This window comes from Mauremys mutica, chromosome 8 (assembly GCF_020497125.1).
Source record: "Mauremys mutica isolate MM-2020 ecotype Southern chromosome 8, ASM2049712v1, whole genome shotgun sequence".
In the NCBI taxonomy this organism is placed as follows: Eukaryota; Metazoa; Chordata; order Testudines; family Geoemydidae; genus Mauremys; species Mauremys mutica.
In genome coordinates this window covers 16,893,301-16,909,084 of record NC_059079.1, presented here as the reverse complement: position 1 = coordinate 16,909,084, position 15,784 = coordinate 16,893,301, and the positions used below count along the sequence as shown (strand labels likewise).

Sequence of the window (15,784 nt, the reverse complement as noted above, 5' to 3'; positions counted from 1 at the left end):
ATCTCAACAGATTTAATTCTTAAATGCTACATATACTTGTTTAATCTCTCATTTTAAAAGTAGAAAAGGTTAGATTATAACATCAGGTTAGCTCTCTTTGAAGCAGGTAATAATTAAGTTGATTCACTGTTGCAATTACTGTCAAATCCCCCTTAATTACCAGAGATTTTATAGCAGCTTCATTATACGTCTGCTGTAATGCATTGTGGCCCTAAGGAGAAGTGTTGCAGGAAATTCTGCATAGCATGTATAATTCTAACCTGCAGTTAAAGCTTCCAGTGAAAGCCTCGGCACTAAATTTATCTTTTTTTGACATTTTCCTCTATTATTTAAAGTAGTTTAACTGAAGTAACACCACTAAAATATCCACCTAACTTTGTAAGTAAGAACTGATGTCTTCACAGATATTAGAAATAAAAATGGAGACAATGGTAAAATTACAGTAAATTATTTTTGGAAAAGTATTGAACAAACATTTAATAATGAATCTATCCTGACATATTTAAAAAAAGGCAACTAGCACCTCACTCTGAAAATAGTATCAAAAGAGTCTTTTTTCACCAGAGTTGTCTCACTGAATTCATTGCTCAGGTGAGTAAGGATTACTAGGATCAATCTGGGATGCACTAGTTCCATTTTTTTTTTAAAGTATTGCTAACTTCAATTTTTATTTATTGGATTGTACAAATACAGATATTTACACACACACATCATTTATTCCTATGTTGCACATGCTTTTATAGTATACAAACTTTGTATTAATGTTGCAGGTAATAATACTTTGTACCCAGACCTTATCATCATATATAGAGAAGTTTTTAAAACAACACTTTGTAAATCTGACCTTCCAACTAACTTTTGTAAAAACATAACCACATGAAACTGCTGTTTTACAGCTCATGTGTCACTGCTTGTTTCCACTGGAAAAATCTTTACAAATCAGGATCTGTAAATTGAGCTTGTAACAGTTCAAAACAGATAACTGAATAATGTGTCCCACAGATCCCCTTGTAATGAAGGAATTTACTCCACAGAATATATTAGATGCAGAAAGGGCTTCAGTGTCAATGACACTATTGGCAGCTGTGTTAACAGTTAAGGAGCTGGCTTTGTACAGCAGTACAGTTATTAAATTTCTCCAGAGACCATGACTCATTAATCAAATATTCATACATCTCTGTAAATACACACTAAACAGAGAATACCCTCAGAGTTGAGCATCCCAGCACAAGCGCTCTTTCATGTAACACTGACAAAATCCTGAGAACATGCGGTCATGTTTTGCATTTCTAATGCTCTATGTACTCTTTAGTTCCCCAATTCCTAAAAACAGAACACAAATGATCTTACTGATCGCAAGTGTTACATAGTTACAATTAAAATTGCTCCACTATTGCTTCATACCATCTTTTTAAAATTGAAGACAGTGAATCAATTCTTCTGTTCTTTGTTTACCACCAGACAAGTAACTTTTTCCCATACGGATGAAGAAACCCAAGGCCGTGCTCTTATTAATACAAGAATTTGTATTAGCATGAAAACAACAAACCACTGGTTGAGCTATGAAGGCCAAAGAACTTCATATATTTGCAAGACATCAGCTTGCTGTGTTTTGCAAATACTTCATTCTGCTTTTCACAGCTGCTGTAAAATTTAATGTCTTCTTACCCATCCCATTGGAAGGAGAAATAGGGCTGAAAACAAAATCTAGACTCAGGTTCATATTTCAGTTCAGTGCCCATGATTGGCTGCTGCCAGCTGCATCCCAACACCTTGAAACATCAGCAAAATTAGGGTTTGAATTTCAAACCTGTAAATTCAGGTATGTTCAGATCTAGCATTTGGATTCTGCTTCTTACAGGAGTTACAAAATTCAGATCCACACCTTTGGCTCAGACCTTTTGTAATTTAAGGTAGCCAGATCCCACTGTACGGTGTTTAACCATGGATTATCACAATACTGTGTAGATTTTAAAACCTCTGCACCGATTTCAAATTAATCTACTATGAACCTAAGGGTGCTGGTAAATCTTGAAGCAGACAACTGTCAGATTATTTCATTTATTTTTAGGGGTAGAAAACACAGCAACTCTTGGAACAGATGCCCGCACTGCAAGCTTTAGAGAGGCACTTGAAAAAAAAAAAAATCAGAGTGGCCTGCCATACAATGCAAGTAACTCTCAATTGTCCCAGTTTAAGGATTAAAGTTGGTCAGTGTATTAGGTAACAACTTTGGAGAATTAGTTCTCCTGTTTTTTAATAAGATTCTTTCTAAATGTTTCTTTAGATTTACATAGAGGGGTTTTTCTTCTTCAGTTTATTTATTAACCGACCTAGTTGTTAGCAGAGACACGGAAAACCAAAGAGGAAACTTCCCACTTTGTTTAAAATTAAATAAATAAATATGCTAATTCAAGCATCCGACGCTGCTCTTCTTGCATTATTTTGCAGTGATTTTTTAATTGTCTTTAAGTGGAATTGACATTTACATTTAAAAATGAAGATCATCTTCCTTATTTAATTAAGACAGCCACTGACTGATGCAGAGCAACAACAATTCCTTCCCTCCCCGCAACTTCCTGAAAAACAGAATCTATGCAACCTTGCTCCACTGAGTCAGCACATGCCAATAAAACAATTGTGGGCATTCACTCAGTACCACTCTGCAGAAATGATGGGATTGCAATAAATTGCCAACTCTTACTGTCTAAGATAGGAGCCCAAACGTGCAACTCTTGCTCAGCAGAGGTCCCACTAAGTTAGATAACCTTATCCACTGCCCTGATCTTGCAAGCTACTTTGCATGTGTAGTCCTTTAGCCCGCACACAGGCCCCTTAATTTAAATGGATACAGAGGTTCACTTGAGCAGACCAGCTTACAGGATGAGGGCCTAAAAGGTGAGCAGAAGGAAAGACTGTATATGTATTACTCTCATTTAGATTAAGCACAGAACTCACAAAGCCCTCGTTGTTAATATATGCTCTCTCTCTCTCACACACACACATGCTAGAGGTAGGCAAAAACCACTAAGCATTTATTGTTCATCTTCTTGCTTTAAGCAAACAACAACAAAAAACCTGCTGATTTGTTTGGCAATTGCAATTGCTTTTATTCATAAACATCAGAGTAAGTTTTTATCTGAAAAAGCATTTGCAGAAAACAAAACCATCCTGAATTTACGTGTGAATAAACATCCAAGAGCTTTCCCACATAAGAGATCTTGCGACCATTAAGAAAAGCCTTTTTTTACTATTCACAAAGTAGACAAACAATATGACTGCCCATGGATTCCTTGCAAACTGTGAAAGAGACACTTGTTTGTAAAGCTTATATCTTCCAATGAGGAAGCAAACAATACCATCTGATGAAGGTGACTAATTGTACGGTCCAATGACAACTATTCAGGGTCCTGCTTTTCATTTACACTAAGGCTATGTCTACACTAGCACTTTTGTTGGTAAAACTTTTGACGCTCTCCCACCAACATAGCTACTGCTGCTCATTCAGGGTGGTTTAATCATGCCGACTGGCGAGCTCTCCCCCATTGGTATAGGGCGGTTACACAGGACACCTTACAGTGGTGCAGCTGTGCCTCTGGAAGGTCTCTAGTGTTGACATATCTTAAGAATCTTTTACATGGCTGTGATGCTATAAAGGGGCTTTAAAATGGGTGTAACTAGTTTACACTGCCATAGATGTGTAAATAGCCCTTAGTGTAAATGAAAATCAGTGAGATGTTCACAAACAAACTACAGGGTAAAATTTTGTTACACATTCTATACTCTCACCCAGCACCCACAGTGTGTTCAGTGCTGGATCACATTCTGATCATGGATAATTCATGGATTGGGAGACCTTAAAATAATCAAGCACCATCTGCCCCTATTGGGGGATCCTGGTACTGCAGCCACAGACTATTTGCTCCATCACATACACAAAAATAGTCCTTCAATACAAACGATGCATAAACAGAACAGGAGGTGGGCTGGACTTTAAACATGCTGTTTATGTTCATTTCTGCTACTATTGACCGTTATAACTCACTCACCATTTGATTTTACAGGTCATCAATAACTCCTGGAAATAAATCAGGTCTCCAGAGTGGGCTCATTCTCTACTGTAATTAACGTAACTTACAAACATGCTCCCCCATGTAAGTGCCACACTTTCAGCAATTAAGATTGCATCATGATATCCATGAACACCACTTCTTACGTCTAGAGATTAAAAATTCACAAGACTTTCCTTGGGCTGAAAAATTCTTTGCTTAACAAGATAAGAAATTAGGACACAACCATCCAAGCCTAACACACCTGATTGCTGTAAAACTAATACACAGCTGCGCACACAGATTTCTATGGTCATTTCACAAGCAGAAAGCTCCTTAGTCTTAGCCCTCCTTTCATGCTCACTTCTGCTATTTCCAGCTTTTGAGGCCCCTAGCTATATTAAAAATAAAAAATGATGACACATGAAAACAAAATAAGGCACCAAGAGAAGAGTGAGACATAATTTGAATATATTTTTATTTAACAAATGCTTTTCTGGTCTGATAGGGATGTGCATAAAAAAGTTGCAAAACGTATCAAATGCCAAAAAATTAACAGGTGTCTAAATGTGAGGCCCCATTTGAGCTTGAGGCCCAGGCCAAATGGCCCTCCTTCCTCCTGCCCACCTCTGATTGGCCCTGCCTATCATGTTGAAAATACTTTGTCAAAGAGCAAGGTTTTGGAATATGTCCTGAAAGCAGTCAGACTCTAGCCTAATCAAATTTCCTCTGGAAATTTGTTCTACCTGTGTATCCCCTTGACCAAGATGATAGAATATCAGGGTTGGAAGGGACCTCAGGAGGTCATCTAGTCCAACCCCCTACTTGAAGCAGGATCAATCCCCAGATAGATTTTTGCCCCCGATCACTAAATGGCCCCCTCAAGGATTGAACTCACACCCCTGGGTTTAGTAGGCCAATGCTCAAACCACTGAGCTATCCCTCCACACTTCTGGCTCTCATATGCTTTGTCTTGGCACTTTGAAAGTTGAACTGTCCCAGAGAGCAGTTGTCTTGGTAAATCCTGAGTGATGTGGTCTCCCACAGATGCCTTTGAAGATCAGGACCATGGCTTTGAATGGATACTGGACACAAACTGGGAACCAACAGAAAGTGGAACACGTAGGTGAAGTGCTCATGACGGGTAGTCTGTCTCATTGAATAGGTAGGTGCACAATCACAAAAATGGACCCTCTGTAGGTCATCAGAACCAGGTTTTCATAGAAAGCTGGTGGAAAAAGGGGTTGTGGTCACTGATCATCTAGAGATGAGTGGAAGACAACCCCAAGACTTCGCTTCACTTTGATAAATGGAGGCATATACCCTTGACTAGATGCAGAAGACAAAGTCTCAGCTAGTTATTCAAAGATCTGGCAGAGGTGACTCCTGCTGCTATTAGACTTGATAAACAAAAATGCCCCCCTCCTAATAAAAGAAAGGGAACAGCAGAAACAATTATTGGGTGGGGAAAGAACAAACCTATTTAAAAGATGCCCCTATTTGCCACATTCCATGATATTGAGACGCTGGTTCCATCAAGAAAGCAAGTAACTAATCAGTCAATGATTTGTATAAGCCACTTAAGAATATAGGCCACTGCTGGGTGTGTGAGTAACTAATGCACAGTTGGTTTGTGTTTAAAGGCAGCAGCAGTAACAGTGATGACACAAATTAATTGCACAGTTTTCAGGAGATAATGCAGTAGAAGTAAAGATAATTACTATGCGATTAACATAGTTTCCAATTAAAGTCCCCTGTAGTTACAGAAAAACATTAATTTCTAGTAATTTAACTTGTGTCACCACTGTACATGGACCTTCAGGGATGAGGACTACCTGTGAGCTTGCCTGTCCTGGAGTCAGGAAATATACTAGAATGCTTTCAAAACCAAGGTCTTCTTTCTGTGCCTTAGCCATTTTTCATTGGGGCAATGGGATCTAAACAGGAAGTAAGACTGGAAGGAGTTAGAATCTTGAACTATTCGGTTTCAAGACCTATGTAATTAGCTTTATGGGCAACATGGAAAAGTCATGAAACTAGCTGTATTTCTAAAATAGCGAGGCCTAGTATAGGGCATTTTGAAAACTACGTAGACAGGTAGAGATGAAGACCATCAAAGGTGAAATGTCATGGGTAGCAAAGGACATGCAGGAGTCACTAACATAGACATGATAGTTAAATCCATGGTAACAGATCAAATTGGCCAGGAATACAGGGAAGAGAGGTTATAGAACAGAGGCTGCAAGTGATCTGACCAGGAGGGATGGAGGAAAAAAAATTTAAGGCCAGAAATAAGCACATTTCATTGAAAGTACAAGTGGAAAACTTAAATTCTTCCTTAAGTACCCAAGCTGGAATTTGGCCTGGACTATCCTACTTTTTCCAAGTACCACCATAGAATTATAATTAAATCCCTATGCCTCCTTCAAAAAATTCCCCAGTTTTCATTTCTGTCGCCCATTTCCACTTCCTTATTAGATGCTTATTTACACAGATTTTGGGGCATTTACCTAAATCACCAACATGGAAAAAGGAACAAGATGGAAGTTGGAGGAGTGAGAGAAAAGGTAACTGAAAATTGTTACTAGTTCTAACAAATTTGTGCAGCTGGCTCTGAGTGCCACACTATCATGGTAGACTAAAGGACCCAATAACATCATCACCAGCTGTCTTAATATTATTGACAGTTTTGCAATGCAAGTTTTCCTATCATAAATATACACTGAACAAAAGGTATATCATTAAAATTAAGTTAGCTAAGGTATTTCAACCTTAGGCCTTCTTCACAAGTTATAAAAGAGTAAGAAATGAAAATGTTCTTACAGATCCTAGAACAATGTGAACCTGTTGAAGTGTTAGATACATTTTATGTTTAACATTTATCTACAATAAAATCATTTCTATTTGCAGTCAGAACGCCAATCCATTCTTCTCACGTACATAAAATCATCCTTACATGCATCTCTATAGACACAGTTAGCTTGTGTGGTTACATGCATGTTTTATTTTGTGATGTGTGACTTCCGCCATGGAGCAAAGGAGGAGGAAATGGCAATCCTTAAGTCAGCATACTAGGTTAAAAGTTACATGCACTGAACTGCAGTAGGCACTTTTACCTATAATCGATTTGTAGGTAAGTTTACAGCAAGAAGGTTTTATTAAAAACAGGAAGTACTATGCTTAAAGTTAAAACATGCTGAAATGGTTTGTTGAATTGAAGTCTGTAATTGTGGCAAACAGATTTACTCTTAGATGAAACATGTATAAAGTTACCTAGCCCAGATAATTTTGTTTTAGTTTAAATACCAAACCTAATCTTTCCCACTTTGCAAAAATGTCCTTCCCTCTCAAACCCACTCCAGTTCCAAAATTTAATTCTGCTTCTTAGCTATCCACCATAGGACAAACCTGAGACATCAGACTAGCAGCTCAGTTATGGTTACTGCTGTAAAGAATGGGGCCTCTAACAGGAAATGGAGGGACATTGCTTTTAACAGATATGTGATGTTTTATGTACATACATGCTTACATACCAACTTATTGTAATATTTACTGTAGCATATTTATTCCCCATGGTCAAAACTAAGTATATCATAGAATCAGGAAAAAGTCTACTGGGTATCCACTTAAATATTCACTAAATTAATGTCACTCTTGGTTCCTTGCTTAAAAAGTTACTTGTAAACTCCAATGCATTAAAGCCTTTTAGGCATACTAATTTTATTCTTTTATTATTACAGTCAAAGAAATTGGAAACGGGAGGGATGTTATTAGTTTATCTAGTTCACCTTACGCATAATTATTCCTTATTGTACATTTGTTAGTGTTTGGGTCAGTCAGGTATCAATAGTCACATGTGATGGGACTTCTAACACTTCCTTGCGAGCGTTACACAGCCTAATATTCTCCTGTATGAAGTTTTTCCTTTAGTTTCATCCTATTTCAGAAAGTTATATGCCCTTGTACCACCCAAGTAATTCCTCATCTCCTCACCAGTGTTTATACATTAAATATTTGTAAAGTGTCATGCCCTTCCCTTAGTATTAGATTAACAAAGCCATACATATTTGTTAATTTGCCTTAAATCTATGCCTGCAGGCCCCTGATCATTTTTATTGTTTTTCAGTGAACTTTAATTTGTTAATACCTTCCTGGCAAAGAGGCAGCAGAAAGGAAAGTATCAATGAGATCAGAAAGAACAATTACTACCTCCCTGTTTTATTACATAAGTGTCTAGATACATAGCCCAGAATTGCACTGGCTTTTTCTTTCATTTTTTTTGAATGCACAGTGCAAGTTCATGTCTAATTTGTTGTCCACTATCCCACATAGGTCTTGTTCAGTAGTTTTGTTTTCTGGACATACTCCCTAATATTTATTTTTTGCATTATTTTTCCATAGCAAAAATATCATTAGAAAAATGCAAGCCAAATTCAAATCTACAATATTTTCTAGCCCTCACTAAAATTCATAACTCTTCCCAAATTAACATCTGCATTTCATTAACATGTTAATTTTACTACTACTTCCGGATTATTAAGGACAAAATATCAAATAAGATCAGCCCTAACTGATTCCTTCTGTATATGCAGGATCTAAAAGTAATGTTACACTGATTAAAAATATTATTTAATAAGGAGCAAATTACCTTATCCAATCAACTGGAAAAAATTTAAAAAATGAAAACAAATGAAACTGAAAAATAATCCTCCTTTTTTGGAGTGATAACTCAATGAACAAATGTGAAAATTAATTCAACTCTGGTACGAACATGCGCTTGTCCCAGATTTGCCTAAAATCTCCCTACTAGTAACTCTACTCTCCATTCTTATAAAAGGAAAAGATTACTTTAGTGATACATAGAATATTTAATATTTGGGTAGACAACATTTGTGCATTCTGTGCCTAAATGGCACTTTAGAATAAGTTAATAGCTGGTTTACAATACAATAAAATTTGCCTTATTACAGAGTATTTGCCTCAATACCTCAATTTTTTTTAGATCCAGAATTCAAACAATTCAAGCAAGAGAAATTTACCATTATAGTTCATAAGTACATGCATTTAATCTCACACCTTTAATAAAGTTATTTTTAAATGTAGGCAGTGTTAAATGTGTATTTTAAACTCTGAATTTGTTTTGTTAAAGCATGAAACTGTTCATGTAGACTTATTTGCTAGATGTTCTCTACATCTAAGATCACCAAGAGCAATGTATAATAATGGCACATATCAGAAGATCATATCCCAGAATATTTACTGTCTACCCCCAATTTGCTGTTTTATGCTCTGATTTAGAAGCTGCCTGGGTAGGAATAGAAGTCTCAATTATATTGTCGAGACAGGAAACAAACACTGCTCCCATTTAATAACTGTCTATCTGCTTTGATTGGTTGCAGTTAATATTAACAACATAACCTTTAAAAATGGTAGGGAAAAGCCAATACTTTATATTCATTCCTGATATTAAGGTTCAACAGCAAGTTTAATGAGTAGCCATTATAAAATCATATTGCTAAATAGTATCTTAACTCACAATTCTGCTTATATAATTGCATCTGGATTGTAGCTAACAATTAGTATTGATATATCAAAGTTACATCTTGAGTAGTGCAATGTTAGAAAGGTACCTCATGGTTACATTATTAAACATTATAGGGACTTAGACAGCAAAATAGGTTAAATGAACAAGGCTTTTTCTTCAGGAGCCCTAGATTCAAGTTTTGCTTACAACGGGAAACAATCCAGTAGTCTCAAAACTAGATGACATGTCCACACCACAAAACCACCATATAATTGGCAGACTGTTCAGGACTGGAACAGCAGTGGGGACTGCAGGTCAAGACTTAGGCTCATTGGCAGAGCTATCAAGGAGGGCATGTCCTTACACGCTATATTGTGTCTGGCTCTAAACAATGCTATCTATCTTCACTAACAAGAAGTGTCATCATATTCATCCAACTATCAATGAACAAACAAAAATAATTAATTACATTTATAAGTGACATTTTAAAGACCAAACATATACGACATTATAATCTTTATGAAAATAGATCAATTTCAATATTGCTTGCCTTGTGTTGTGTGATTTTTTTTAAAAGGCAAGTGTTCTCCTGGACAGCTGCCAATACCCTACTGTAAAATATCCTTAAAGCAAGACAAACTCTTCTGTACTAAATCTTTTTAATCTTTTCTTTTCCTCCTCGGAGAAAAGGTCATTTTCTTCATGGAGTGGACTGGAGGCAAAGTCATAGTCTCTAGAATGACCCTTTACAAAAGTAAACAAGGGATATTTCTCCTTAGATGAAGATTTCAGCATCTATAATGCAAGATAACATACCGGATAAACTGTTAATTGAAAATGAAGGGATACAGTCCCTGGGTGTATTGATCTAATTACAGCAGCACATAATTTGCAACATGCATATTTGTTTTTATTTTCATTTGTCACATTAGAATAAAAACACTGCACAGACTCTCAATAGCCCAGTTCTTCTGGTAAATAAATATGTTTCTAACTCAGTCACCTCATGAAACAATAGCCACACTTGGAGTTTCAGGCCCCAATCTTGCAACTTGTTCCACACAGGCGAACTGAACCACTACACATATGCAGAACTCCATTAGCTTCCACTCATGTGTAACAAGTTGCAGAACAGTCTTCATATCTTCTGTCATCTCTTGAATTGCAAGCAGGATTTGTGGGCAGGTTAGCACCTTCTGGAATTTCTGGAAGCATTTTTATGGCAGAGACAGAGCACCTAAGTCATCAATATTTTTATTAAGTTTAAACATATACATTTAAGGGAAATAAGCCAGTTTAAGAGCAGATAAATCTGACAGTGGACTAAAAATGCTAACAGACAGCTTTTAAATACATGTCAGAAACCTCTCTTGGTATGTCCACACTGCACACTAAGTTTGGGTTCTGATTCAGGGTTGAGCTCAAGCCCCTCATCAGTTCCCACACAAATCAGTCTTACTCAGGTCAGCAAACACTCACGTCCCAGGTCCTAAGGCCCTGCCAGTAGGGTGGGTCAGAGTCCAAATTCCTCAGACTCAGGTCCAAGCTCTGTCATTCTGCAGTGTAGATGCAGCTCAAGCTGCAGACTGAAGTCAGAAGGTCTGCGCAATGCAGTATGGTTGCATTAGCATGGCTGAGACACCAGGGTCCAGCAATTATAAACCCAGGTTTATGATGCCATGTGGACACTCAGTCATGGGCTTGGAAATACCGAGGCCACAAGCCCATGTCCCACAGACCTGGATTTACAATACAGTGTAGACATACCACCTGTCTCCTCAGAGACGAGAAAGCTGAGCCTTTATCAAGGGATTCAACACTCACTGAAGTTTAAAAAAATTGCTGATCACTTTTGAAAGTAAATCTCAATATACAGCTATAGTATATGCAAAGCTACATTAGTCTACAGATATAACCTGCATTGAAGTGATCAAACTATGAACTCCAAAAATAATTTGTTTTAATGAGAAACAATCTGAAGCACTAAAAAACTTAAATAGATATTTAAGCAGCATGAGCTATTTAAAAAAAATAAGGCACTGGAAAATTATGCTCCAAGTAAAATCAGATTCTGCAATTTTTACTGTGCTCTGCAATTTTCCACTTTATTCTAGACTATTTAAATTCATTCTATTATACTGAGAAACCTGAGGAGTAGGGCAAGGAGAAAGTGAGAGACATGCAGACAACTGAGATGAGCAGAAGGCAATGAAAAGGGAAAAAGAAAAGAATGAGTACTGAGGAAGAAAGAAAAAAGTTTAGACAAGAAGAAAGATTGTAGATCTCAGGGGACTGGGTAATTTTATATAGAGTCTTTCATCACTAGGACATTAGATGAAGCCAGCCCTGACAGTCACATGGCAGCTGTTTGGTGGCCTGTGAAATGGGTTAGTACACATAGTCCAACTCCTAAATGACATGCGTCTGCAACACAAAAGCCATCACCACAGTTTCAGAGAAGCCAAAGTAGTATCGAGACTCAACCATTGTCTCACCCCTAAAGGTGGTCCTTCTATGTCAGGACTGAGATACATGAATGAGGCAGCATGGGAGATGACAGAAGATTTCATTCTTTAGAGCCACTATTCTGACACCTCTCCGAGGACTAAATACTAAGGGAAATTATAAAAGATTAGAGAGAAAGAAAAAGTAACTAGAAAAGGTAGCAGAAAGCTGATCATGAAAGAATTGCAGTATGGAACTTGATTAAAATGAGCAATTATTTCCAAATTGCATATCACTCAGGGATTACCACTAGCTTCCAAGTCAATGGGCAAATTCTGGATGTGGGTTTTCTTAATCAGTATTCTAGCATCAAAAAAGTTAATGCAAAAAAGTGTGCATGTACATAACATTTGTTATAGAAGATACTTCCACCCAGACGTTCACGTGAACAGGAGACAATTATCAAAAGAGATCTCATTAATTTGACATGCTGAGTCCCATTAACCGACTGCAATGTTTCTAAAGCATTTATTTCTATTGTATCTGGAGGACACACTTCCAAATGAATAAATCCCTGTGGTTCTCAAACGTATATATATTTTTTACAACCTCTCTTTTTTGGTTTCACGTACAAATTTGATCATTGTTGCATTTTTACCAAAGAAACACCCATTCTAAAAAAATATGAACAAAGTAACCAAACAGTGTTCAAAGAGCTGTTTGTTTTTCAATTTAGTTGGCTTACAAAACACACACACGCTCGCACACACAGGGAAAGCTTTATCCTGAACCAGAAGTATCACTGCTTGAATGAACTATGAGATGCTGCAAAAGCATGACAAAAACAGCTCTTCAGCCTGAGAACCACTGCTCGCTCTCTCTGACCAACATAGGAATTTAGCTACATTTCATAATTTTTGTAAAAATTTAAAGTATATGGTCAGTAATTAACTTTCAAAGATTAACAACTTTATTTTTTGTGATTTTAAGAGTATATATACACTGTGTTTTAAAACCAGTAGCAGCAAGTCTCACAGTCTGGGTCTACAGAACCCTATTACGTCACTTGCCACAGAAGCAAGACTTGGAAGTCCTTCATTAACCTAACCCGGGTGTCCCAACTCGGAAGTAAACTGTGCTACCATTCAAGGCATCAAGTTACTCTTAAAGTGATAATAAATGAACAGAAAAGTAGTAGTCAGAGGCAGAGCAGGAAAAATGAACAGACTGATGGGGCAGACTGGAGAATGCAGTAGGATTGTTCTTCACACAATATTCATATGAAAACTTTCCTTTTTTTTGGAAAATACATAATCTATTTTTGGGTGTACTTACATTGATGTCATCATATTAATATTAAAAGAGCCCCAATCCAAAATGCTAGTAAAATAGTTTTAAGACTAAAATCAGCTCCTTTGACATTAAACTAGATGCTGTTTCACAGCATCCAACAAATGGATGGGGAGAGAAATTCACCTGGCTTGAGATTTAAGAGGAAGACAATGGAAATAAATAAAATAAAAGAAGGTTCTTACATATCTCAATTTCTCATTCATTATTCTGTCATGTTCTTAAATCTCGCAAACACAGCAGGGCAGATAAACTAAACATAATGAAACTTTGCTTTATAAACTTTCATTCCTTTTCTTTATTGCTTAGAGTGCCTGTCCGCTAAATCTACTTTCTAGACCTCTATGCCTGAATCATACAAAAGAAAAAATTTCAGCATTAACCAAAAAAATCTACTGACCACTATATGTCGTTACTAAGTTTAAAATCTGGATATTACTTATTGGTTCATAACTTATCTAATAATATTTATCACTTATATAGAAAGTTATATTTTCTAATGTTGTACAAACCTTAATTCCTTGCACAGATGTGAAAACCATTATGGCACATGTATTAATATTGTGATGCATCTTTTGTTATTGCTGAATCCTTTTATAGGCAATTTTTGATAATAAAACATTTGGTTGTTTGGTACCATAGCTAACACAACACACATTAGCACTGCATCACATTATTGGCATTCATACACTGCAATAGTCTAGAAGAAAACGTCTGCCAACTACATTCAAACCTACCTAAATAAACCTATTCCTAGGTTCTTAAAGTGGAATTGACATGATTAGGCAGGTTTACTGGATGATACCTGCTTTGCTGATTTAAAACAATGCTTCCAAGTCATAAAAACACTGCTTTATCTTAAATGGAATCAAAAAAGCACTTATACTAACAAGAAATAATGCACAGTTTTGCTTTGCTCAAATATTTCCATTTCTTAAAAATTTCGTCTCCAAGGGATGGATTGCATTTTAAAAATTCCTCTTCAGGTAGAAGACAATCCAATGACTGTAAAAGGTGCTGTCTGCAAAAATATTTTCATTTCAATAGTGCCACCTAGTGGAATAATCTTATAGTGAGTCTACAAACCAGTGCAGTATCTGTTATGTTTCAGTCTCTCTCTTATACTCATCATCTCATCTCTTAACACACAATTACAGTAGTTATTCTCCTTTTAGACTAAACATGTTCATATTATGGGATTTAAAATATTCTAGAATTCTTGTATGTTTGTGCTTCATCAATGACCCCTATTTCTAGAACAGGATGGGTTCTATTTAGTATATTTAAGACTGTATTTTCTATCCTTAATATATATAGTACATACTATAATGGGTATCAGACAGAGATTAAATTTCATAATTTCAACACTCACCTTAGTTATTTCTTCAGAAATTCTTTCAAAGTCTTGCATGTTTCTACAATAAAATCCTATTGTACAGCTAGGATCCATGTTTTTGAATGACATCTTTTTGGGGGAAGGACAGTGAAATGACTGCAATTATGGAGATAAAAACGTTTTAGAAGATATTTTAAAGACATGAGGAAGGCACAGATATCAATGCACTTGCCTTTCTATTAATGGTTTTAACATATAATTCACCATGCCACATATGCTCTAAAACCCGTACAAGCTTTTAAAGTTATTTCTGTTCCCCAAAACATTCAAGTTATTGCACCCCTAGACATTCATAAGACCACAACCTAGTACTGTTTATATTTTATTTATTAAACTCCCACACTAGGCCACATTAATGCCAGTCCAAAAAAGGATGTGAAATCTGTCAAAAGTTGGAGGCCCTAGAGAATATTTATGAATATTCCGAAGGTAGAGAAGGTGAATGCTCCTCTGCAAAGTGCATTTGTAGCAATATTTGAACTCTTACAATTACTGCTTTACCACCACCTCCCATTTCCCCCACGCCTCCCTAAAAGAGAAATGATGGCATATATTTTCATTAGTAAGAGAAATGGGTAAAAAAAAAAAGGCCGAGTACTACAATATACCATTAGCACAAAAATCCACTTCATATTTTACACACACAAGGATTTTTATTTTAAATGCAAAATTTGTTCTTATGATAGATGACATGTTGACAGCCTTTGAAATGGAAACTACGAGCAATAGCTGTGCAAACTTCCCCCCACTACTTCACCCGGATCTAGAAAGAATACATATAGCGTAGTTCACGTCAGTCTCAGGGCCCATTTAATTACTACAGACTGTGACCATGGGTAACAGTTGTTGGTTTCACGTTTATTGGAGCTGGACAAAAGTCATTAACTCATTTCACATGTCGCAGTACAGCCACCTGATGGTTAAACCATTTGGTCACTACTGATCTAGGCTGCAGTCAGTGATCTAAAGGGGTAAGGCTCTGTACCCTACTACTACCCAGAGCTATCCATACCCCAGACC

The 15,784-nt window shown here is 36.6% G+C and overlaps 1 protein-coding gene across 2 annotated transcripts in view; it reads right to left on the bottom strand.

The window, feature by feature from the left end:
- Positions 1–734: 734 nt before the first annotated feature.
- Positions 735–15,784, bottom strand: part of ATG4C (autophagy related 4C cysteine peptidase) — a 41,726-nt gene continuing 26,676 nt past the window's right edge. Inside the window, exons 10-11 of one of the 2 annotated variants that reach the window (XM_045027379.1) lie at positions 14,741–14,860; positions 735–10,368 (exon numbers count right to left, since the gene is read on the bottom strand). In XM_045027379.1, the coding sequence (XP_044883314.1) occupies positions 10,198–10,368; positions 14,741–14,860 (291 nt within the window). In that variant the 3' untranslated portion in view covers positions 735–10,197. The remainder of the gene's footprint in view (positions 10,369–14,740; positions 14,861–15,784) is intronic. The other variant, XM_045027378.1, reaches the window with a different exon arrangement.